This window comes from Culicoides brevitarsis, chromosome 2 (assembly GCF_036172545.1).
Source record: "Culicoides brevitarsis isolate CSIRO-B50_1 chromosome 2, AGI_CSIRO_Cbre_v1, whole genome shotgun sequence".
NCBI classification, from domain to species: domain Eukaryota; kingdom Metazoa; phylum Arthropoda; class Insecta; order Diptera; family Ceratopogonidae; genus Culicoides; species Culicoides brevitarsis.
The window spans coordinates 3,240,131-3,266,614 of NC_087086.1; the positions used below are offsets into that span (position 1 = coordinate 3,240,131).

A 26,484-nucleotide genomic window follows, 5' to 3' on the forward strand; every position below is an offset into this window, starting at 1 on the left:
GTCATTAATAACTCCAAACAACAACAACAGTGAAACCCTTAACTGTGAACATAATGGATCCGCCAAATCGTTTAGTTGCTGATCGTCGATACGAAGTTACCTGCATCAGTACTGGATCTCGGCCAAATGCCATTATAACTTGGTGGAAAGGAAAAAGACAATTACGTAGAACAAAGGTAAGCATCTCATTTTTTATTTCCTCCTCGTTTTTTTTTTCCTCGTTGCTCGGTAAAAATCCTGCAAAAAAAAATAATAATAATCAGAAAAGGTGTCACATATATTTTGTGTGTGTGTTTTTGTTATTTTGCGAACAAGCAATTTTGGGGCGAAACAATCTCTTTGGAATCTCTGCTAATTTTCCTCGAACAAACCATCAATTTCGCTTGCACAGTAAAAAAAGAAGCGGTTCTTATCTCGCCCGACAACGTATGGCGTCGCAGCACATGTACAACAATTATGTCCATTATAATAATAGTTTGCGAGCGGAACACGAGAAACGGTAGAGAGACGATGATGACGATGCTGGATGGCGATAATATCATGAAAAGTCGCATTATTCTCGAAATTTATTACACGTACAACAAGAAACAAGAAAAAATTTGTGCAAAGAATTTCATATTATAGCACATTTTCCAATTTTTTTGTCTCTCTCCTTTTTTTCACGAGATGTGCAGAAAAAAGTGCCTTTCATCACAAAAAAAAAACGACGACAAAAAAGCAGCCAAGTCGTAATGATGACAATGGCGCAAAATGCTAGACACGAAAAATATTATGTGTTTGTGTATAATCATATTATAACCATCGCATTATCCTTTCCCATTTGGGGATTTTGAACAAATTTAGCACATCACTCGTCGTGTGATATCTCACACTAATATGTTTTGTGTTCAACATAAAAAAAATAACATTTAAGATATGATGATAATGATGTTTAGCAAGGATGTCCCGATTTTCCGCAAGATTGATTCGCGAACAGTTGACGCGACGCTCTACTGCAAAAACGACGAGGCATGAATTTGAACGACGTGCGAAATTTTGATTTTCGGATTATATCCGAGAGGGAGATTGATATTGAATTTTGATGGGAAAGACGCAAAAAAAGGAACGATGCAAATTGCCAGTTTAACTGAAACAAAATGTCGTAGTATCCAATTGGAATACGTGACCTTGTTATTAATTTTTGGATTTGTCAGAGACATTTGTTCGATATGAGATTTTACTTGTTGTAGTTAAAGAAACCTTGAATTGAGTTAAAGATAATGAGACGAAAAGTAATTTAATGAAAAGTTACATTTTTGGCGGGAAATTTAATTGTTTGATACAGGGTTGCCAAATTTTGAGCTCTTTTCTTATTTTTTATTAAATTTCGTGATTTTTTCTAAAATATGTTTTTTTTTGTATTAAAATGAAATAATTTTATCATTAAAAATCATTTTCAAAAAATTCATTAAAAAAAAAAAATTGGCAACCCTGAATTTAAATATTTTTCATTTTTTTCCAAATTTTTAAATCAAATATAAAAGTTTTTAATATAATATTTTTTCTCAACGAAAAAATTAATAACATAAAATTTTAGAGAACTAAAAATTTGAAAAACAAAATTTTCAACATAATGATCTTCAAAATATTAAAATATCTTTTTCAGGGTTGCCAAGTTTAGAAAAATTATATGATTTTTTTTTAATTAAAAATTTAATTTAATTTAATTTTTAAATTTATTTAAAATTTAATTTATTAAATTTTATTAATTTAATTATATTTAATTTGCGAATTAATTAATTTTTTAATTAAATTAAATTTATTTTTAATTTTATTTATTTAAATTAATTTTAATAAAAAAAATTATTAAACTTTAATTTTGCTTAAGATTAATTCTTAAAAATTATTTATTTTTTTTTCTCATAAAATTTCTGAAAGTTTTAAAAAAACTTTAAATTTATTAAAGCTCAAAATGATCATAAAAATGAATTTTAAAAACTTACATTTCCTTTAATTCGTAAATATTCTTTAAAAACAACTCCTCTTCAAACAAATTAATAGAAAGACAAAAAATTTTCTGCCATTCAACCCAAAAACTATGATTCTATGAAAATTTTCTCCTTCCGAGAATTCCTTTAGAAAACTACAATGCCTTCGTCTTTGCATGAAATTTGTTCCAAAAACCCATTTTTATATTTTTGCTGCACAAACAATCTAGATTTAACATCGAGATAACATTTTGTAAGCATTTGTTGGCATTTACGGCGTTTTGTAGGCAATCATGTATGAAGAATAACCTTAAAACTTTAATTTTAATGCATATCTAAAAGTTTTGCCTTCTCTCTCTATCTCTCTTGCTTTAATCTGATTCTAATTACAAATCCTGTAAATACTCCTTCCCCAAAAAATAAAATGAAAAACGAAAAATATTAAAATAAAAAACTTTAATATTAGATTGCTCTACTTTCCCGCGTTTTTTTCGTACAAAAAATAATTTTCATTGTTTTTAAGCGAAATGAGTGAGAGAGCAATATGGCTGCCATTTGCCTTTACCGCGAACGACGTACCTGCACTTTTTGTGTGTTGTGCGTCGAGTGTGTTTATGATTATTACTATTATTATTATTATATAACTGAAAATGTAATATCTGACACCTCGCTGCCATGTGCATGCCAACAACATGTGAAAAACATACCAATTTGGCCACAAAACATGCAGAAATGAGCGTCGTGTGTGTTTTTCGTGTGATTTTTCGATGGAGGGGATTTGACTCGACATCATCGTCGTCGTCGTCGTTATTATTATAATTTCATTGGTGTTTAATTTTTGACCTGCCAAGTCATGTGAACATGTGAAAAAATGATTTTTTCATTATTAATTTTTTTTTATTACAAACAATTTCATCTGCTCGTACGCGTTAATTTTTAATAAAATAATAAAAAAAATGTTTTCGATATCTGATCAAATCTTGCGTTTTTGTTACATGAATCGCATTTTGAGGAATGAGTGAATTGACGCGACAACAAAAATTTTACGTAGGCGATGATTGGATGGGAGGGAATGGTTAGAAGGTGAAAAACACGAAATTTATTGAATATAACATGTTTCGCAAATTTAATGAATATTCTAGTTTTTTAAGAAATATTATTTTTAAATTTAATTTTTTTCTTTTACATTTTTTTAAAATTCAAATCTTGTTTCAAAATATCATTTATACTAATTTTTTTTAAATTTCTTAAAATTTAAAAAAATTGTTTTTTAAAATTTAAATTATTATGGTATTCATTAAAAAATAAATTATAATTAAATAAAAATTTAATTAAAATTAAGAAATTAAATAAAAAATTTTTATTTTTAATAAATAAATTAAAATTAAATAATAACAAAATAATTTTAATTTTATTTAGATTTTTTTTAAATTTTTTTTTTTTTTTTTTTTTTTTTAAAGTAATTTATTTTTATTTATGATCAAATATTTTTATAAAAAAAATATTAACAAAAGTCATAAAAAATAAATTAAAGTAATAAATTAAAAAAAAAATTTAAAATTTTTGTCTAAAAATAAAAAATTATTAAATTTGAAAAATCATTTTAATTTTTTTAAACAAAAAATTGTAAATAAAATGCATTAATAAAAAATATATTTTTTGACTTCAAATTTATAATAATTTTGTTTAAATTAAATTTTTATTTTAAGTTTTGATTTTTTTAAATAAATTAAGGAAAAAATCGAATTTGTAAAATTTTCAAATATTTTTAAAATTTTTCATTTAGACAAAAAGAAAAATTTCTTCATTTATTGATAATTTCAAAGAAACTTTTGAACTTTATCCTCCAAAACAAATCAAAAATCAAACGCGAAAAGTAAATTTCTCACAAACGGCATGTTTTGTTGTAATGAAGACACGTATATTTAACGTTCGCTTCATTTAAAAGTATGATGTGGTAATTTAAATGTAAATTATGTTGTGTGTGTGAGTCACCTCGTGTGTTTGTGCTCCTTACACAACGCCCGCCCGCCATAACCACGAGAGTTGTTGTAAGTAAAGTACTTTCCATTATTATTCATGATTTTTTTTTATCATGATATTTACTTTTAAAATTTATGTTTTCACCTTTGCATCTCTCCTACTCTCATTTTGCGGTAAATAAGCTGTTAACAAATGTAATTATTTACGATTCAAGCAAATTTTAACCTGAGCTGCTGATGATGAGCGACAACACACGTCTTACCACACATGATTTGCTAATAAATGAAATTTTTCACATATTTTCTCTCTCTCTCTCTCGTTACAGGACGACATTTTAAACAACACGACACGGAGTGAACTGAGCTTTGTCCCGACAACGGAGGACGATGGCAAATCGATAACGTGCCGAGCGGAAAATCCAACCGTAAATGGACTTTTTATGGAAACATCATGGAAATTAGATGTTGTTTGTAAGTAGTTTCGTTTTATTTACTCGGAATTTTCTTGTTTACTCTGATGTTCGGTTCCTACGCATCCATCCACACGTGAAGGAAAGAAAGATGCTTTACGATCGATATAAAAAAGGTTATTTGATGATCGTAAATTATTTGTAAATATTGACGCAATCAATGAATGTCGATGACTTTCCACGTGCGACGTCGTTCTCAGGTCAAAGGGGCGTTTTTATATCGTTAAAAGTTGCCCAAACAAGAAAAAAAGTCCCGAGCAATTATTAACCGCTTTTTGATTACATTTGCACACCCGCCTCGTTATTTCATTCTCGGGCTTAGCTGAAAATAAAAAAAAATATCTTTTCATTATCAAGGGAAATATGCAGAAAAAAAATAATATTTTCCTAACAGGACGGAGGCAACACAGGAAATTTGTGAATTTCAATGTTATTTTATTTTTGAGTGCAGTTCCGTTTATTTGAATTTTTTAAAAAGTTTGTCTCTCAATTTGGACCAAAAGTATTAAAAGTTGTCGATTAAAATTATATCGCATTGTATTTTAAATAATTTTTAAACTTAACCTCAAAGCATTTTTCAAATATTTTTAAATAATTTTTAAATCTCGCGCCAAAATTAATTTTAAATATTGTCCTTAATTTTATTTTAATTAAATAATTTTTTATTTTTTTTTATGTAAAATTTTATCTTATTGCTCTATTTTTAATTTTTTTCCTTTAAACTTTTTTTTTAATTGAATAAATAATTTTTATTTATTTTTGGTATTTTTTAAATTTTTAACCCAATGCACATTTAAAATATTTTTATTTTCACTCAAGTTCACTTTTATTTTTTTAATTTTTAATTTATTAATTTAATTTAATTCATTTAATTAAATTTAATTTAATTTATTTTAATTATTTTAATTTATTTAAAAATTTTTTAATTAATTAAATACCTAATTTTTATTTTTATTCTTAATATTTCTTATTATTATTAATATTTTTAATATTTTTACAAAGTAAATATGCAAATTTAAAGAATTTTTTTTTCATTGAAATTCACTTTTATTTAAATTTTTTTATTAATTAATTTGTAAATTAAAATTTTTGTTTAAATGAATTTTATTTTTAACATATTTTATAATTTTTAACCCAATGCATATTTTTATTTTTTTCATAATTCAAATTTTTTCCCAATGAACATGATTTTTTTTTTTTGTTAATTTTTTAAATTTTATTCAAATTTTCAATCCAATAATTTTTCTTAATTTTTTAAATTTTTTTGAAATTTCATTTTTTTCCCTGTGCACATTTTTCAAGTCAAAATCAAATAATTAACAGAAAGACATCAATTTATGTATAAAAACTCATTTTTTTCCACGAAACGCTCTAAAATTTGCCTTTTCTACATGAAAATCCGCTTGAACATGTATTAGGAAGAACAGCATGAATTAATATTTCATTATTAGTTATTCGCATTTGTCCGACTGTTTTATCGGAAAATTCCATAGACAAATATTTTTAAAATATTTCTTTTGTTTCGACTCGTATCGCGAAGCGTTTAGTCTACCAATTTCGCTTCTGGACAAATTTTTTATTTGAATTTTCGTTGCAAAAACGAACAAGGGATAAGAAATATCATAAAATTTGCAAGCAAATAATAAATAGAGGTACAAAAACCGACAAGAATGAACTGAATGCAGCAAATAAATGGCACGCATAACTCGAGTTTTGTGAAATTTTATGCAAAATTATCATTTTTTACACATTTATTTTTAAAAAAAAATAAAATAAAATTTGTTGAGGGTAATTTTTTCACTCAAAAAATTTTCAAAGGTCATGCGATAACATAATGTCTCGTTGCCCCTTCTTCGTAAAAATTTTCGTCTCAATTCACGAACGAAAAAAAAAACATGCAATGAAATCAAAAATTTTATTGCAAAAATTTTAGATAAAATAAATTGATATTTCCAACAAGAAGAAGAAAAAAATAAACATAACTTTGCCATAAAATTGGAAGAAACGACGAAATGGAGTGTGCGGTGAAAAACGAACGAATGAACGAAGGATGAGAGGCAATATCAATTTCTTGCAATTTCTTCGCATTAGATCGTCTTAGCAACATGCTAAAGTAAGTGAGCATACACACAGAAAAATAACAACAGACCGATAACTAAGCAATCGAGCTCGAGACGAGGCAAGCCAAGACAAGACACAAAATATACCTAATAGGACGCCTCCCACACAGAAACACGGACAAAAGATGCATCCATTGTAGACTAACAGAGAGAACGAGTGTTGAATTCAAAATTATTATCAAAATATACAAAATTGTTGTTGTTTCGTCGTTTTCAAGCTGCAAGAGGGAAAGATATCGGGTATGAAGAAATTCAGTGTAGATGCGGAGAAATATACAGAACAATGTAGAATAGAGTAACAATATGATCACATAATTCGCCTTCTCTTGCTTTTGTCTGTACTTTCGAGTTTGGGAAACTTCAATAATAATCATTGTGCAAAAATACGTACAGGGTTCGTTCGATTATTTGAACTTTTTTAACAGATTTTTAATTAAATTTATTTTTTTTTAAAATATTTTTACAATTTTTTATATAAATTTTTTTTAAGTGATCAAAATTTAAATTTTAAAATTTAAACTAAAAATTAAGAGTCAAAATTTTAAAATATTTTTTCAATAATTTTTATTAATTTTAATAATTTAAATAATTTTTTATTCAAAAAAATTTTTTTTTCGATCAAAATTTTAAGGAAATATCAAAATAGTTAAAAGTCTTATTTTATTTAATTTTTTATTAAAAAATATTGATATTTTTTTTTCGAAAGTTTATTTTGACTTAAAAATAATTATTTATTACCTTCACTTTTCTATAAATAAAATTAAAAAAGTGAATAAAATTAAAAAATTTAAAAATAATTTTAAAAATTTTAATTTTTATAAAAAATCTTTTTTAAGTCCAATTCAACAATTTTTCATTAAATTTTATTAAATTAAATAATTTAAATTTAAATAAATTAATAATTTAATAAAAATTAAATTTAATGAAAAAAAAAAATGTTTTAAAAAATAAATTAAAAAAAAATAAATTTAATAATTATTAGTTAATTTTAAGTTTTTTTTAAATTATTTAGGTAATTTTTTTTTATTAAATTTAATTTTAAATTTTTATAATTATATTTTATTAAATAATTAATTTATTTAAATTTAAATTAATTCAATTAAATTTAATGAACGAAACATTGTTTAATTGGACTTATAAAAGATTTTTTATAAAAATTAAAATTTTTAATTTTTTTTAAATTTAATAAGTTATTCAATTTATTTTTATTAATAATTAATTATTAATTAAATATTTAATTATTTCTGATAAAGAAGAAAAAAATATATACGATAGATGTTGCTTTTAAATATTTTAAAATTTTTAAAAAATTCCCTTTAAAAAAGCTAAATTTAAAAATTTTTGACTCAAATTTATTAATTCAGAGTTAAAAAAAAAATAAAATAGAAACCTCCCTGTATCATTTTTCCTTAAAAAACGAAAAAAAAAATATTTCCAATAACATAAATGCTGTCTGTATAAATACAAAATACTACAAGATAACGAGAATGAACAGAGAAATAAAATTTTCGAACGAACGACGACGCACACACACACGAGACGGTACTCGAAAGGCAGCCAGAAGAAAATAAAGGTAATTCGATTTTCTTAAATTAAAGATTGAATGTTATAGATAAAATTACGTAATATTAACAGCAGCAACAACAACAACTACGAAAATATTTTATGGTGCATTGCCTTATTCGACTTCGATTTTTCGAAGCAAAATAAATTTTCTCTCTTCTAAAATAATAAAATCACAAAAAATGACGATTTATTGATAACGAAGGAAAAAGCAGACGAGACGACCCATAAAATAATGTTTGTTGAATCAATTTTATTTCAAAAAAAAAAAATCGGCTGAAGAGAAAAAATTACAAAACCTCAAAGTATTACGTAATTAGAGTTGTTTTGAGGTAAATAAATAAAAAAAATGTCACAAGATTTTAAAAATTTAACGCTTGTGACACACACATGCATGACTGCACAAAAACGCATTTATGTGAAAAATTTTACTGCCATCCATGGCTATTTTACTTGCAAGCCACACAAAGGTAAGGGAATGTGCTGCACATTTAACCTAATTTGGTGTCGTATCGTGTGCACGGAGTGCGTTTGTCATCTGTGTGATGCGTTTGTGAGTGCGCCGTTATGGAAAATAAATTTTAATTAAAGTACATGAGAGGAGCCTTTCGCATGTCGTCGTCGGTACACGTCGAGCATTATGACGCCGACGAGATGTGAAAATTTTCCAAATTAAATAAATGTTGTTTAAATTTACTCTGAGCTTTGTCGTTCGCTCGGCGTCATGTTGCTCATTTATTCGCCCCGTACATAAATTTATATATATTTAAATTCAAATGCAGAGAGAGGTAATTCAATTCAAAAATACTTGAAACTTTTACCAAACGAACCGCACGCAAATTTTTTACACAAGCATCTCTCTTTCATGCGTAATTCAATAAAATTCTCAAAACTTTTCCATCAAACATCAACTTTTCAACAAATTTTTCAATTTTTGTTTCAGATCCGCCGCTCGTCACGCTGCGTCTCGGCTCGACTCTCTCCCCAGATGACATCAAGGAAGGCGACGACGTTTACTTCGAGTGTCATGTGCAAGCGAATCCGCAATGGAGGAAGCTGTCATGGTTACATGACGTGAGTTTTTCCGAATTTAACTGAATTTTCGGGTTCGAAAATAATTTTTTTTTGCGTTTTTAGGGCGTTGTGTTGACACATAATACAACAGCGCGCATCATCCGGTCCAATCAAAGTTTAGTGTTGCAGAAAATAACGAAAAATTCCGCCGGAAATTACGCATGCAGCGCAATAAACCCCGAAGGAGAAACTGTGAGCAATCAGTTGTCGTTGAGAGTGAAATGTAAGTCGATTTTTTTTTATAAATTATAAATTGGAGCAATTTTAACTGTTTTTGAACCGAAAATTAAATTTTTATGGCTTAAGATCAAAATTTTTTATTCAAATCTTTTTATTTTTTTTTAAATTTTCTTTAAAATTTTAATATATTAGATATTTTATACAAAACAATTATTTTAAAAAAAATCCTTAAAGGCATTTTTTTCTGCAAAAAAAAAAAAATATTTATTTTTAATATGAAATTTAAAATAAATATAAAATAATATTTTTTTAAATTAAATTAATATTTTCAATTTTAAATCTATTTTTAAATTTTATGAAATTTTTTAATAAAAATATTATTTAATTTTTTTTAAATTATTTTATTTAAAAAAAATTTATAATTATTATTTTTAATTTAATTTTTTTTTTTTAATTTTTTTTTTCGATTCTTTAAAATGAAATAATTTTTATTTTTAATTAATTCATTAATATTTTACTTTTTTTTAAACATGAAAGCTTAATTTTCACTTTTTTATCAAATATTTTGAGAAATTTCATAATTTTTCAATTTCAATAAAACAAAATTGTACTGCCCTCAATTCAAACATCCAAGAACGATAAAACTCCTATTTCCATAATTAAAATTGCAGATTTGTATCAGAAAATCTCTCTTTTCATAAAATTTCTGAATAAATATTCGCATTCACATTTCATCGCAAATACTCTGACCAAAGCTAACATAAGGCTCCATTCATGTAAAATCATGTAAATTGTCAAGTAATGACATCTCACAACAACAAAAAAATCACTCAGAAGGATTAAAATTGCCCCCCTTTGGCAGGACAGGTGACATAAATTATAATTATAACATCTGCCAGTGTCAATAATTCCTTGTGACAACATAAACAACTCCATTCATGTCACTTTTATTTGTTTAGCAAAATGAAAAATAATCATAAAATAGGAAACGAAACAACAACGCCGACAAAAAAAAAGAGTTGTGCAGAAGAAGGAAACGTAAACTGTTGTGACGTGCTTTCAATGTTGTGAATGCAAAAATATAAAAAAAAAAGAAAAAAAAAACATTTTCCGCTTTACTTTATTATTATTTTTTTTAGTTTTGAATTGCGACGTTGATGCAGTGTTGTGCGCGGGAAATTTTAAAAAATGGCGGGAAAATCTAAATTTTAATTTTTTTTAAATAAAAATTATACTTTTAACTTTTTATATAGTTAATTTAAAAAAAATATTAATTTTCAAACTAAAAAAATAATTTATTTAATATTAATATAATTTTTTAATGATTTTCTGAAAAAAAAATAATTAAAAAAAATTTAACAAATTTTCAAAAGAGTTTGATTTTAATTTTTTTTTAAAATTATTTAATAAAATAATAATTTTTTTTTAAATTAAAATTTTTTAACAAAAAATAATAATTTTTAATTTTAATTTTTTTAATGATTTTTAATATTTTTTATTAAATATTAATTAAATTTTTTTTTAAATTAATTTTTAATGTTATTTTATTCAAATTTAATTTAATTTTTTATTTATTTTTTTTTTAAAGAAAATAAAAATAAAATAATTTTTAGATCGAAATCGATACAACATAACCTCAAAACTGCCCTTACATCTCCTTCTTTTATCATTTTCCATCACATTGTCTAACAATTTTCCATCCCTGTCATGAATAGAAATGAAGTAAATACATTTTATGGGAAACTGATGCGATTGCCATGCGATACGCGATACGGCATGATGCAAAAATAATAATAAACACTGATAACTTAACACTTTTTATGTTCAAATAATAATATTTTTCCTCCTACACGAGTTTTCTGCGATAAAAATGCATTTGAATGCAGTTACAACGACTTTGAACAAAGCGAGTAACCAAGAACATGAAAAAATGAATAGAAATAGAAGAAAAAAGACTTAGTGACAGATGATAAAAAAAAGTGAAATAATATGGTAGACAGTAAATGTGAGTTGAGTGAATGAATGATAATAATGATAAAATAACAACAACAAGACACAGACACACGAGGCTATGACAACTTTCTTGCTTTTTATTTAAAAAGTATTTATTATGGATTCTCGCGTATTGTGTTGATATCTCGTAAACACTCATTTTTTTCTATTTATTTATTTTCCGTTTTTTATCCCTGACTGTCATCGTCGCATCGGTGTCAGGTTATAACATTTCATTATTGCTTTGATGACCTGTTCGTGTGTCAAGTGAGTTTGTGTTTGTCGCTTTTCATTTATTTTTTTTATTTTCATTCGTTTCACATGAATGAAAAGAAGTGACATGATCCAGCGATAAATAAATAATAATCATGGGAGAAAGAAATTTTTACAAGCTGTGGTCTGAAAAGAAAAAATGGAGATAAAGTTATTATAAAGAGAAAATTTTATATAAAAAAAATATTTTAATAAAATGAAAATATAAAATTTTATATATTTTTTTAAATTAAAATTAAAAATTAAATTTAAATTAAAAAATAAATAAAATAAAATAAATAAATTTAAAAAAAAAAATTTTTATGTGAAAAAAAAATCAAAAATAAAAAAATAATTTTAATTAAATAAATTAAAATTATAAAAAAAAATATGAATTTAAATTAATTTTTTATAACAAATTTTTTTTTAAATAAATTAAAATTAATTATTTTAAATAAAAAAATATAAAATAAATTTAATTTAAAATATTTTTATGAATTTATATAGTCTACTTAAATTTATTATTTACTAATTTTTTAATTTTAAAAGAAATTAAAAAAAAAAATAATAATTTTAATAAAATTTATTTAAAAATAATCATTTTATGAAAATAAATTTAATAGTTATTTATTTTTTTTATTTAATGTCAATTTATATATTTTAAAAATATAAAAATCGTTAAATTTAAAAAAAAATTAATTTTTTAAAAAGTTTTTATTAAAATTATTATATAAAAAATATCAAGAATTTTAATTAATATCTTAAAAACTTAATTTTTCAATAAAATCTAATTTAATATCTTTCAATAAATCATTAAAACCGTTAGAAATCAAAATTCCATTTGAACATGTTTGTTCAAATTCGGTTCATTTGCAGTTAAAACAAAGCTCCTTCTCGTTCTGCGGTTAAAATATTGACTTTTCGCTTCATATTTCTTGCTTCTAATTTCTCATCTGCCCACTTTTCTTGCTTTTGTTAATTACAGATGCGCCTGTTTGTTCTGCCGATCGTGTGATTTTAATTGGAGCTGCTAAAAACGAAAATATCGAGATTCCTTGCGAAATTCATGCAGATCCGCCTGCACGGTAAGTAACTCTCTGCATGACGCGTTACGAGAGGAAAAACAAGCCAAAAACATGTCAAAACCACATTCATTAATTCACTCGAACATTTCATTTGGTTTTTCCTTGCACAACTTGTTTACTCTTCTGTTCTCTCGTACAGCTAAACAATTAATTTGACACGAAAATATTTTGTAAACACGAATGTGCAAGAAGGTGTCGTTAATGCCTCGTGTACAATTATTTGGCACAAAAATCAATACGGAGCGAGATGACATCTTCATGCTTTTGTGCAAATTGCAAAAGAGTTTTCTAAACATCAACATAATAATAATTGTATGTCGTGTCAATTATGCCATTACACATTTATTGGGTTTTAACAACAACTTGTTATCAATATTGTAACAAAATGTGTTCGGATTGCGACTAAACAAACAATAAAATATTATGATTATGATGTCGTCGTCTCCTGTTTACACATTTTCTAATTTCCGCTTTATCACACACGCTTTCAGGACATTTCGATGGAAATTCAATAACTCGGGAGAAACGTTAGATATGAATAGCGATCGGTTTTCGATAAATGGGACAAATAGCGTGCTCAAGTACACGCCGATAACGGATCAGGTGAGAAAATTTTATTTATGACTTTTATTTACCACAAATTCACAAAAAAAATTATTAAAATGTGCATTGGGACAAACATTTTTAATGTGCATTGGGAATTAAAGTTTTAGGTTGAATTAAAATTAAAAATGTGCATAGGGTAAAAATTTATGTTAGATTTAAATTTTAACTAAATTATTAAAAAATTATAAATTTCAATAAAATGTGCATTGGGGTTAAATAAAAAAATTTACCTTTGGATGAAAATGAAAATTTTTCATTAGTCAAAAATTTTGTATACGAATTAAATTGTAAAATGTGCATTTTTTTTAATTTAAATTTTGCATTGGGAAACCATTTCAAAATTGTATTGAAATTATATTTTAAGTAAAAGATGCAAATTTTTTGCGATAAAAATAAATAAAATCATTAGTTGAAATTTTTTTTATAAGAATCAAATGTTAAAATGTGTATTGGGCAAATATTTCAATTTTACATTGGGACAATGGAACAAAAATTGAAAATGTTCAATAAACATAAAAAAACTCAAAATATGCATTGGGATAAAATTTTAAAAAATTGAATTTCAATATAAATTTTTTTCTGCACATTTCTAAATGATGTGCAATGAAAAAAAATTAAAATTTGCTTTGGGATGAAAAAAAAATAAATTTTAATTTTAATAAAAAAAATATTCGAATTTTGAAATGTGCATTGGGCAAATAAAATATTTCAATTTCACATAATAAAAAATTAAAATGTTAATTGGGAAAAATTTAAAATTTTCAGTAGGCATAAAAAAAATTTCAAAATATGCTTTGGGGTTAAAATTAAAAATAAAAATTTTACAAAATTTTTAATTTTTTTAACTTGAAAATGTGCATTGGGTATAAAAATTTGTTTTAAATCGAAAATTTATATTTTTTTTTAACATTTCAGGATTACGGAACCCTTTCATGTTGGGCTTCCAACGAAGTCGGTATGCAAGTACAAGCGTGCGTTTTTCAAGTTGTTCTCGCAACACTCCCGTCTATCGTGAGCAATTGCACGCTTCACAATCAAACGCATCAAATTGTCGAAATTCAATGCCTGCCTGGATACGATGGCGGATTGCCGCAAGTCTTCGTGCTAGAAATGCGTTCGAAGAAAACGAATCGGATCAGGTAACGCAAAATGACAATTCAAGGGAAAGCAAAAAATAAGAACGTGGGTGTTAAATCTCATTTTCTTGTTTCAGATTCAATTTCACGAATTCTGAGGAGCCATATTTCATGTTGGACACACTGGATGCCATCAATGCACAAATGACGAATGAAAATGACTCGCTTACGTCAATTATTTATGCGATGAATCAAAAGGGCAGGAGTGCGGGTGCCTTGATACGAGAATTGAAGATTGGAGAGTCGTTGAGACAAGAAGGTAAGAAATTATTTTTTTTTAGTTTATCGAAGAATTAGGAAAATTTTTTAACCTAAAATAGAAAATTTCATCGAAAAAAAATTTTATTCTGAAAATTTCTCCGTTCATGTCAAAAAACTCGAATAATCAACAAATCCACAAAAATAAACGTAATTTTCCTCATTCCCATTTATTTTCCGTGATGCTAAATTTAATTGTGTGTGCTCCTCTTGATTACACTTCTGAATATTTTTTTTCCTTCTGCCATATGCCAAATTCTTGTAATCCCGAGTTTCACCTATAAAAATTTTTGTACACACATTTTTTTTTCTCTTCTCGTTTACCATCTTCTTACTTACATCATCTTCCGTTCCTAAGTATTCCGTCATAATGCTTTGAGGCATAATCATCACCAACAACCGTAATATATATTTTGTGTTATGACATGTGATTCATTTACACAACAACAACAACGACAACGGGAGAAAATGTTTCACGAATCAAGCAATGTCTCGTAGATGAGGCGAAAAAAAAGTAAAATTTTTGTAATGAAAAAAATTGTTGTCGTTGTGTGAATGAATAACTTTAGAGTGTTTTAAGATTTATTTTTAATTTAAAAATAAAATTTTAATTTTTTTTTTTCAAATAAATAATTGATTTTTTTTTTAAATAATTTAATTTTTATATTTAAATAATTTTTATCTTTTTTTTAAAATTTAACATTTTTTATATTTTTATAAAAAAAATAATAATTTATATTTTTTTTCTAAATAATTTTATTTTTAATTTTTTTTCGTAAATAATTTAATTTTTATTTTTTTTCGTAAATAATTTATTTTTTTTTCTAAATAATTTAATTTTTAATTTTTTTTTTCCAAATAATTTAATTTTTAATTTTTTTTCTAAATAATTTTATTTTTAATTTTTTTTCGTAAATAATTTAATTTTTATTTTTTTTTGTAAATAATTTAATTTTTATTTTTTTTCTAAATAATTTAATTTTTAATTTTTTTCTAAATAATTTAATTTTTATTTTTTTTTTGTAAATTATTTAATTTTTATTTTTTTTTCGTAAATAATTTAATTTTTAATTTTTTTTTTCTAAATAATTTTATTTTTTTTAATAATTTAATTTTCAATTTTTTTTTAAATATTTTAATTTTTAAATTTTTTTGTATATTTTTTTTTTCATAATTTATTTATTACAAAAAATTCATTACTTTTTTTTTGAAAAAATGTTTTGAATAAATTAAAATATTTTTTTAAAAATTATTTTAATTTTGAGAAGATGATTTTTGCTGTTAAACTAAGAAGAAGACATCAAAACGTGCAAAAAAAATGTTTTATCTAAAAAAACTTTTTGAAACGCTCCAAAATATAAATAAAGATTGTATTGAAAATGACACACGAGGCAGCTAACACGCGATTTTCGCTTGCTGCTTCTTCTTTTTTTTTATGACTTGTCTTCTCCAACGTTTATTTTTTCCTTTACTTTATTTTTTATTGATTTTCGTTTACGAACCCAACACGTCATATTTGTGTTGCGAGCGCAAAAAAAAAATATTTTTTATGGCAACGTTGTTACGCTGCGGAGCAATAGAAAAGTAATAATATTCCGAGATCAAATTAAACTTTTACCCTTGATTAAGTATTTGATTGTACATAAAATCAAAATGGAAATTTAAGCATGATTGAATTCATTCCTTTTTTGTGTGTTGGTTATTTGTGTGTGTAAGCAATATTTATTCCTTTTAGCAGATCTTTAACTCGGAGGACGAGAAAAGCAAAAAAAAAGTAAAAAGGAGGAGCGAATGAAATATGTCTTTGATCCATTTGAGATGCAATCAGTTGAAAAATTTGCCGAGACGACGAGGATTTTATGAGACATGTTATTATTTTATTAATATTTATGACGAATTCACCGCAAAAAATTGGAAAAAGGGATTTTTTAATATTTTTTTGTTTTTTTTAGATCCTCCGGATTCCTTGGAGCTGTCGCCAATACTAATTGGATCCGTGCTCACCGTCTTCATTTTGTCATTCTTCATTTTCTTCAAAATTTGTATAGCTAGTCTTTTAAAGAATTGCAAAGAGCAGCAACAGCAGGACATAAAAATAACACAACAATCATTAATTTTAAGTAGTACTAATAATGGCAGTAGTAATAAAGAGGATGCTATTAAGGTGAGTTATTTGTTTATTTTTTTCGTCCTTTCTTTTATTTTTTTCCATTTTTATTGCTACTTTGTCTTCTTTTCCATTATTTTCTTTTTTCGTGTTCGACCATTCTATCAAAAAAAAAAAAAAAACTTTTTTTTACCTTCTCACGTGCGTTATCTTCTAACGACGACGGTAATGACAAAAATAACAATCACAACAACAACAACAACAAGGGAGGACAACACGCCAAAGAGACCCGTTTGATAAATTTGTTTTTGATATGTTTTACGGCATTTCATTATTCTGTCGTTAGTTGTCAATATCTCCTCTTCGCTTCCTCCTTGACTTGATCGAAACGACAAAACATCACACAAAAGAATGAAAAAAAAAGTAAGATTTCAGGCTTTAAGGCATACTTTGGAAAAACAATATATTTTGAGGTAGATCCCTGAGCAAAAAAAAAATATAAAGAACAAAAAAAAAACGGAGCGAATAAAGATAAGCAGAAATGTGGATGAAAAATTGTGACAAAAACAGAGAAAATAGACGGACAAGATAAATAAATATGAAGCGGATACCTTTGATAGGAAATTTATATTGAAAAAGTGACAACGAGGTTTTTTAAGAATTTCCATATTTGACCCAATTTTTATAACGTTTTTTGTTATAAATGAGGAAATTATTTAATTTAATTTAAAAATTTAAAAAAAAATTATTTTCTTAATGAAACCAATATTTTTGGATTTCGGATTTTTTAAAAAAAAATTGTTAAAAAATGATTTTAATTTAGAATAAAAAAAAATATTTATTATTTTTTTTAAATCTCAAATTTAAAATTAATTAAATTTAATAATTTTTTAAAATTATTTTATATTTTATATTTATTTATTTAATTTTTTAATAATTAATTTAATTTAATTTAATTGATTTAATTTAAAAAAAAAATCTTATTCTCAAAGCACATTCAGGCGAAAAAATTTTTTTAAATTAATTTAATTTTTTATTATTATTTTTTTTTTTATTAAAAATAAGTTTTTCTTTTCAAAATGAATTATTCAAACAGAATGGTTTGAAATATTAATAATTCTTTAAAAAAAAAAACTTTCAAACCCAAACAAAAGGTACATCTCACGAGACTCTCCGACACTATCGATGATTATTATTTATTCAAATATCCCAAAGATTTTAATGGCCTCCCATTAAATTCTCATAAAAAGTGAAGAAAATTTTCTTTCCCTTGGTGACTTTGTTTCCTTTTCATCAAAATTCCAAACTAAACTAACATCCTTATATATTATTACTTACTTTCTTCCTTCTTGTTTTAACTTTTTTTCATCTTCATTATTTGAATTTTATGAAAAACACATCCTGTCCTCATCCTGCCCTTCCTTCCCCCGATGTAATGAAAAATAGGATAAAATAACAATTTTTTTCGATTTCTATTTCTCAGATCAATGGCAGTACGCAAAAGTCCCGATGGCAACACTCAAACACCGAAATAAATAATAAAACAAAATCAATAATAGATGTAGTCGAAGACGAACGAGATCCTGATGTGATACCATCACAATATTGTAAGTTTAGAAAATTTATTTTGTACACGTTTTGTTCCGTTTGCTGTGTGGAAGAAGAAAATGAGATGAAACTGTGATTGTTTACATTTCGAACGTCATAACAACTATCTCTGATAGATACCGGATTCGTTCCGCTTTCTCAATTTTTTTTTTTTGTAGAGGGAATTCCCACATGTTTATTTACATTTCCTGACTTTGCTTCGCTCTTGTTCGCTGAATTCGTGACTCGAGTAATTCTTGGATAAATATAACAATTTCGTCAAAATAAAATGTTACGTTGGAAACGGGGTTTGCTTAAAATAACAAATTTGGCTGTCAATTAGTGTTATTTTTAAATCTACTTCAGTTTTTTTGCTACCTTTACGTTTAGGGCTTTGGAAGATCTGATACTTGAAATTGTTTTTTTTTTATTTTTCTGCACTTTGGTTTGAAAGAAGAATAATTTTTATTTATAAAATGAATAAAAAAATTAAATAAAAATTTTAAATTAATAAAATTTAAAAAAAAAGTTAGATTTAAATTTTTTAATAATCATTTTAATAATTATTTAAAATTTTAAAAAAAAAAAAAAAAAATAAAATTTAAAAAATATAAATAATAATAAAAAATATTTTTTTTTTAAATTTTGAAGTCGATTTAACTTATTAAATTTTTTATCTAAAATATTTTTTTATATTAATTTACTTTTTTTTAATCTTTTTAATTTTTTTAAACTTTTACACGAATTACGTTTTTAAATTTTTCAACAAAAAAAAAATTATTAAAAGTTTAATAAATAAATAAAAAAAAAAATAGTTTTTAAATTAAAAATTTAATAAATTAAATTTAAAAAAAAAAATTTTTGTTACTCTTATTCTTATTAAAAATTAAAAAAAAATATAAATAAATTAATATTTTAATTACATAAATTTAATTAAGATTTATTAAAAAAATTTTTTTTTTCAATAATTTTTTTAAGTTAAAATTTTTAAAAAATAAAAATGTAAGAATTTTCGTAAAATTAATCTCTTTGCAAGCCTTCGAGTGAAACTTTCGAAAGCAATGTGCGTCGTTATATTTTTCAATAAACGTCGCCATGTACTTGTAAGACGGAACAAGGATCGGTAAACATGGTGATGGCATCAATGTTTATTGCGCGCGTGTTGTTGCAGCATAAACTCGAAATAAATCTTTTCAATTTCATTTAAATCCTTAACATTATCCCTTATCGCAGTAAGCTTACTTCGCATCTCGCAGCTACGAATCGATGAAGAAGGAGTGTATCTTGTACTACTTTTCTTGTTACAACGACAAGAGCACAACAACTGCAAATTTCCTTCGGCTTTCATTTCGCCAGGAAAATCGTGAAAGTTGATTGTTGCAATCCCATCTAAAGATTTATTCAATCTCCTTTCTGCTTTTGTGCAAAATAAATTAAGAAACTTTTTCGTGAATGGCACGCGGCGTGATGACGACGAAACTTGTTCCTTGCACAGTTTAAAATAAGATTTTTTTCTCTCTTTCTCATTTTTTTTATTTTTTTCGAGAAAAATCATAGAAATGCATTACAATACGAGAGGAAAACTACAATCAAACGAAACACACTCGTTAACAAAAGAAAAATATTTTGCGAGACAATAAAAATCGGATACATATCATCTAACCAGACAACATTAATACGCTTCATTTCCTCCTTCATATGACTTTTATTATTATTACCTTTTTGCAGAAAACTAGAATTCCACACAGTTAGGTTTGGCATTCTTGACTTCTCTTGCACTTTCGGTGTTTCATCTTCGCGCGCAACTTTTGATCCTGCCTATGGGCTCAATTTCAGCAAACAATAATACTTCTTTTGCTGTTTCATATAAATTTTTTTTCTCGCATCGTCATAACACATAACAACAAAATATAGCGGCGGCAGAGGCAACGACTATTGCGATGGCATTCTGTATACAATTCAAATTTTTTTATTATAAATATTCTAACAAGAGAGAAAATGAGAGAAAAAAAAACTACGGTATGACAATGGAAAAAAGCAAGCAACAAACATAGAAAAAAAAGTGTTTTTCATAAAATTTGAGTCAGGATTGTCGGCTTCACGAAAAAAACGGGATTGTGCATGAATGACTTTTTTTGAAAAATGGCGGGATTTTGATTTTTTATAAATATTTTAGATCTTTTCGATCTTTACAGATCTTTTGATCTTTTTAGATCTTTCGATCTTTTTAGATCTTTCGATCTTTTTAGATCTTTCGATCTTTTTAGATCTTTCGATCTTTTTAGATCTTTCGATCTCTTCAGATCTTTCGATCTCTTCAGATCTTTCGATCTCTTCAGATCTTTCGATCTCTTCAGATCTTTCGATCTGTTCAGATCTTTCGATCTTTTTAGATCTTTCAATCTGTTCAGATCTTTCGATCTCTACAGATCTTTCGATCTCTTCAGATCTTTTGATATGTTCAGATCTTTCGATCTTTTTAGATCTTTCGATCTTTTTAGATCTTTCGATCTCTTTAGATCTTTCGTTATCTTTGAATAAACAATTTTGAATCGAAATCCAAAGCAAAATATTGTCTCTGAACGCCCCTCCATCGCATCAACAAAAAATATTTGCCTACAAAAATATGTATGATAAATATTGAACAAACGAGAGAACGCAACAAAAAATTGATGTATTATTGCTTTGAACGTACATTTCCTCATCCTTTCTATTCTCTACTCTATTCCGCATTTGTTATGACATCATGCGGGAAGGAAGGAAAAAAAATAGATAAATCTAGCGAATAACAGTTTCACAAACAAAAAAAAAACCTGATGTGATAATAAAAGATTGATTTCTTGTCAATCCAATATTTTTTCTCCGAATTTTTTTATTAACATTTTTGTCTCATACCTTTTTTCTTCGTTTTTTTCAGCAACAGTGGGTTCAACACCCACTCCAGATCATTATGCGCCGCAACAGCAGCCCAAGCAAGGACATCTACAAGGGCACATTCAGAGTCCTTGTTCAATAGATGACATCAATGTAAGTGACCTACTTTTGTTTTTTTCGCTACTTTTTTGAAAAATTGATCAATTTTCTCTCTGATACTATAAGAAACGTTGAAACAAGTTTTCAAAAAGCAAACAAATCATTTGAATCAAAAGAAGAAAAAAACTAACAAAAAATATTGACTTTTGCTTACTTTCGCATACAATTCAATCCCATCGAACAAATGAATGAGTAGTGGTTTCTTTTCAAATTCGGGCGAAAAAAAAATATATCCGAAATGAAAATCTGTCTTGAGCAGAAATGTGATTTGAATATAAATTGAGCGTGCATTTTTAACTCACTTTTTGAGTTGAGGTTGGTTTGCCAAGCACAGCAGACATCATTCATAAAGAGATCAGTCGGTGCGCCATAAAAAAAAAACTTTTTACATGATGATATCGGGAAAGTAGCAAGCAAGCAGGCATCCAAGCAAACAGATGTCCATAACTTTTTTTTTCCTTTTTTTTTTTGATAAAAATTATTTGAATGTCTATTGATTGGCAAGATGCAAAGGGATCTGATAAATCAGACATTTTTTGCATGGCGGTTATCTTTGCCTTTTCAGTCAAATATGGTCGATTGTCGGTTTCGCTCCCACACACAGAAAATATTGTGGTTGGAATTTTTTCATGGCAGAGCAAAAAAAAATGTTGATTAAAATTTTCGTAATGGAATTGGATTAACAGATGTTACTTTTTATTTTTACATTTTGGTTGAGTGCGATGTTAAGTGAAGCAAAGTACAGATAATCAAACCGAATTATTCATAAATTGCGATCTGATCGAAGGGATAATGGGAGAATTTTTTGCATTGCGAAATTCTTCATTCCTTCGAGCGAAAGCTGCATTAGGTCGATTAGCTCGAAAATTCTCTCTCTCGAACACAATGTCACTTTGTCTATTCTTCTTCTAATGGAGCATTCATGCGAAATGTATGCCACACTCGTATTATTAGATTGAAAATGCCTGCAGCCAATAACAAGGCACCAGATGCATCGCATTACTTCACTGCTGTGTTGCCTTTAGTACACAACATTCTCATAATAATAATAATAATATGCCATTCCATGTTCACTCATTCGGTTTTAAGGATAATAATCTTCCTTGTTTGCCTCACAATTTCTCTCTGTGTGTGTTGGTTCACTTGATACTTGGTTTTTATAAGATCAGGAGCTTTTATGTCGAGTAGAGAAGAAGAAATGGAGAACATTGGACGTCACTGGCAAAATGCTTAAACATAAAACTAAATAAAATTCATTCAGTGATAAAATGCATTTAGGGATTACATTTTCTCTTTCTCTCTCTCTCGGTTCGTTTTCGCTCGACTTTCTGTGCTGCTGCATAAAAGGAGAAAGTGCACTAATGGCATTACCACAATAAATGAATGAGCCTTATTCCTTGTTATCAATGTCTTCTAAGACATCGTAGTTGCTTGTGATATTTCCAGCTTTTACTTTGTTTTGTATTTAATCCTTGTTTTAAAATAAATCTTCGGAAATTATACAGATATGTAGGGCAAGGAAATTGCTTGTACTTTTCTTATTGCTATTGCAGAAGAAAAATTCGCTTTTAAATAATTCTGTGATTTTATGAGAAAGTTTAGAATTTTTCAAAGATTCGTAAATTCAGTTTGATTCAAAATTGCTTGGTTTGGATTAATTAATTTCTTTGAGATTTTTTCAGGAAATAAAAACTTACCATATGGGATGAATTTATCACTTAGCTTCATTTAATCCTGTGAAAAAAAGTCTAAAAAACAATAAATCAATTAAAAAATTAATTAAAATCAAAGTTTAAGATACTTAACTTCATGTATAAAAGTGAAAATTCTGCCCTCTTGTGGTAGAATCCATGAACTAAAAATTTAGATCTCATATAATTTTTAATATTAATTTTTTAATCAAATTTTTTAATGATTTTTTTAAAATTTTAAATTAAAATTAAAAAAATATATAAAAAAAATTAAAAATTAAAATTTGAATTAAAAAATATTTTATTTTAAAAAATTAAAAAAAATAATTATAAAAAAATGAAATAAATATTAATTATTTCGAATTAAAAATTAAATTTAAAAGAAATTAATAAAATAAAAATTAAATTAAAAAATAATTAATTTAAATTAATTAATTAAACTAAAAATTTAAATAGAATTTAAGATGAAATTTTTTTCAAAAAATAATCATAAATAATAAAGTTTTTTCATATAAATTATTAAACTGCCCTCTTGTGTCAAAATCCATGAATTAAAAATTTTGATCTCTGAAAATTTTTTTATCTACTTGAATTTTTAATCAAATCTTAAACGATTATTTTAAAAAATTTTAGACTAAAAATAAAATAAAATTAAAAAAAAATAATAATTAATTCAACTTAAAATTAAAATTTTATGAATTAAAAATATTTTTTTTTTGTTTTTTTTTTATTTTAATTTTATTTCTTTTATATTTTTGAGGTTATTATATTTAAATCTTTGAAAAGTTCAATTTTTACTACTTGATGGTCAATTTCATCACAAAATGATATTCTTATTCATAAATATTTTCAATTTATTTTTTAAAATTCAATTTCAGATAAAATCTCAATGAAAAGATATTTCAATGTATTTTAATTAAAATATAAATTTTATAATATTTAAACAAAGAAAATTTAACCACAATAACTCTTCAATTAACCTCAAACCATAAGTAGGACTTAAAATTTTCATTGTCTAAGTTTCAAGAGCACTTGAGGTCTCTTAGATCAAGAGTGAATGCGACTCTTATTGATTTCTCATCTCCCAAGCTCCCAATATTTGATTTTAACTAATCTATAACTCCATTTTCATTCCAAGAAAACGCAATTTCCGCATTTCCATGCAAATAATATGCAAAAACAAACTGATGTTCAAAAAGTAATGATCCAATTATATTTTCCCGTTATTTTCTCATTTTATTATTTTCTTGAATGTTTTTCTATGTCGCTTAGTTCTCGTTTTCTCTGTGAATCGAAATGTGTAGAATTTCGCTTCAGGACAGGAAGAAAAAGAAGAAAAAAAGTATTTTAAAGATGTTTCCTTTCCACGAAAACTACCGCAAATACAAACAGAACACGCTGTCTCTGCCCATAAAAGTCATTGTAATTTAGCTTCAATGCAGCAGAAGCAGCAACGACGACGACGACGTAGTTATCGGTCGTAATAAAATGCATTAAAGTTGAAAAGAGGGAAATGGTTTTAGTTTTAAATTTTATTTCTATTTTTATGACTTTTCCATACACCCGAGTGAATGTGCTCTCGTTTTAATGACTCGAATAGTTAAAGTCGAATTTAGTGTTTTATTATTTAAAACAAAAGGCAGAAGGAGTTAATGGAATCGATTGTGTGTCGAAATTGATGGGTGTATTGGTCATTTGGCGGCGTATGGCATCGGCAATAATCATAAAAGGGGGTTATAATGTTTGATTTGTCGCAAATTACTCAATTTATATTTGCCAGAGAGAAATTTTCTAATCGTCGCCCATTTAAAAGAGTTAACAAACTTTATGGTTATTGGACAGTCAATTATCAACTTTTCCCTTTTTTTATTGTCTTTGCAGAAACTTCAATTGAACTCGTCGTCAGTGTATTATAACAACGTTTCGACACTTCCCATGACGAACAGTTATAGTAATAGTAATAGCATAAATAATAGTAATAATTTGCATCATGTACAACACAAAAATCTCCTGTATCAAACGCTTGATGGGCAAATTAATTCCATCGCGACAACGTCGAAAGACTTTACGACACTTGTGACGACGAATGCCCTTGCAAATTCGTCGCCAGCTACCTCGCTCATGTCCATGTCGCTATCATCTACAGCGACGCTTCCCTCAAATCATCATCATCATCCGACGTTAGGGGGCAGTGTGATCGGCCCAAGCGGCGGAATGTCAACGAGCGGGCATATTACCGTTGGCGGAAGTGATCTAGACCTTAACATAAATGCGATTAAAGATCGTCTCATGACGACTCGCGTACCCGAAAGCTGTGTTTAAACAAAACCGACAAATTTTTAACTGTAAATATACAAAAAGTGTTTTAACTATTTCGTTCTTTATATTAAAAAGTTAACTTTTTACAATCGATGTTCTTTTCATAATATTTATTATTGTTGTTACTACTCACTTTATTGCAAAATGGAAATTTTTCTTTTTTCTCTATTTTAAAATGAAGTTAAATAAAAAATACATGTTATATAAATGTACATAGAAAATAAAAAAAAATAAATTAATAAATATTTATAAATAAATAATAATTATAAATAATGAAGAAGAAGAAAAGAAAAAAAAACAAAACACTGTGAGACTTACTGTTAAAATAAAAATAAAAATTATGTAATGAAACAACAGACCTAGCATAATAAATAAATAAATTTAAATAAAAATAGGTAGAATTTTTAAAAAATAGAAAAATAAAGATGGAAATTTAAATGAATTTTTATTCTTGACACAGCAGAAGCATAAAAAAGTATGAAAAAAACAAAATTAAATAATTAAAAATTAAGACGTGAAAAGGAAAAAAATTAATATGAATGAAAGGGAAAGAAAAAGTTATGATGAGAAAAATTTAATTGAATTAAAGTTAAAGTGAAAAAAAAAATATTACTAATAAAAATTCTAGAAAAAATGATTTTAAAAAGTTTTTTTTGTTATTTATGTTGAAAAGGTAATAATTAAACAATTATGGTAAGTTAATATTAGCTTATGAGGTTTCAGGTAAGTTTTTAACATAATGGTAAATAAAAGTGTTGTTGAGTTGAAAGCCTTTTAAAGTTTTTGTGTAATGTTTAATTACAATTGAACAATAATAATTATGAAAATAAAAAAAAAATATTTTTTTTTTTATTTATTTTTTACATTCAATTCTGAAAAATATTTTATTTTTAAACACTGATATTTAATTTAATTAATTATTTTTATAAAAAATTCATTTTGATCTTTTTTATAATTAAGAAATTTTAAAATTAAAATAATTTTTTTTAAACAAATAAATAAATTTATTAAAAAATAAATTTAATTATAAAGAAATTAATCAAAAAAATATGATGAAAAACA

At 25.5% G+C, this 26,484-nt stretch overlaps 1 protein-coding gene across 1 annotated transcript in view; it reads left to right on the forward strand.

The window, feature by feature from the left end:
- Nucleotides 1–25,430, forward strand: part of LOC134832647 (hemicentin-2-like) — an 87,604-nt gene extending 62,174 nt beyond the window's left edge. Inside the window, exons 7-18 of the mRNA XM_063846744.1 lie at nucleotides 31–176; nucleotides 4,276–4,420; nucleotides 9,046–9,176; nucleotides 9,240–9,399; nucleotides 12,586–12,685; nucleotides 13,177–13,288; nucleotides 14,207–14,430; nucleotides 14,505–14,686; nucleotides 16,638–16,849; nucleotides 18,276–18,399; nucleotides 21,297–21,406; nucleotides 24,985–25,430. Of these exons, the coding sequence (XP_063702814.1) occupies nucleotides 31–176; nucleotides 4,276–4,420; nucleotides 9,046–9,176; nucleotides 9,240–9,399; nucleotides 12,586–12,685; nucleotides 13,177–13,288; nucleotides 14,207–14,430; nucleotides 14,505–14,686; nucleotides 16,638–16,849; nucleotides 18,276–18,399; nucleotides 21,297–21,406; nucleotides 24,985–25,425 (2,087 nt within the window). The 3' untranslated portion in view covers nucleotides 25,426–25,430. The remainder of the gene's footprint in view (nucleotides 1–30; nucleotides 177–4,275; nucleotides 4,421–9,045; nucleotides 9,177–9,239; nucleotides 9,400–12,585; nucleotides 12,686–13,176; nucleotides 13,289–14,206; nucleotides 14,431–14,504; nucleotides 14,687–16,637; nucleotides 16,850–18,275; nucleotides 18,400–21,296; nucleotides 21,407–24,984) is intronic.
- Nucleotides 25,431–26,484: the final 1,054 nt, after the last annotated feature.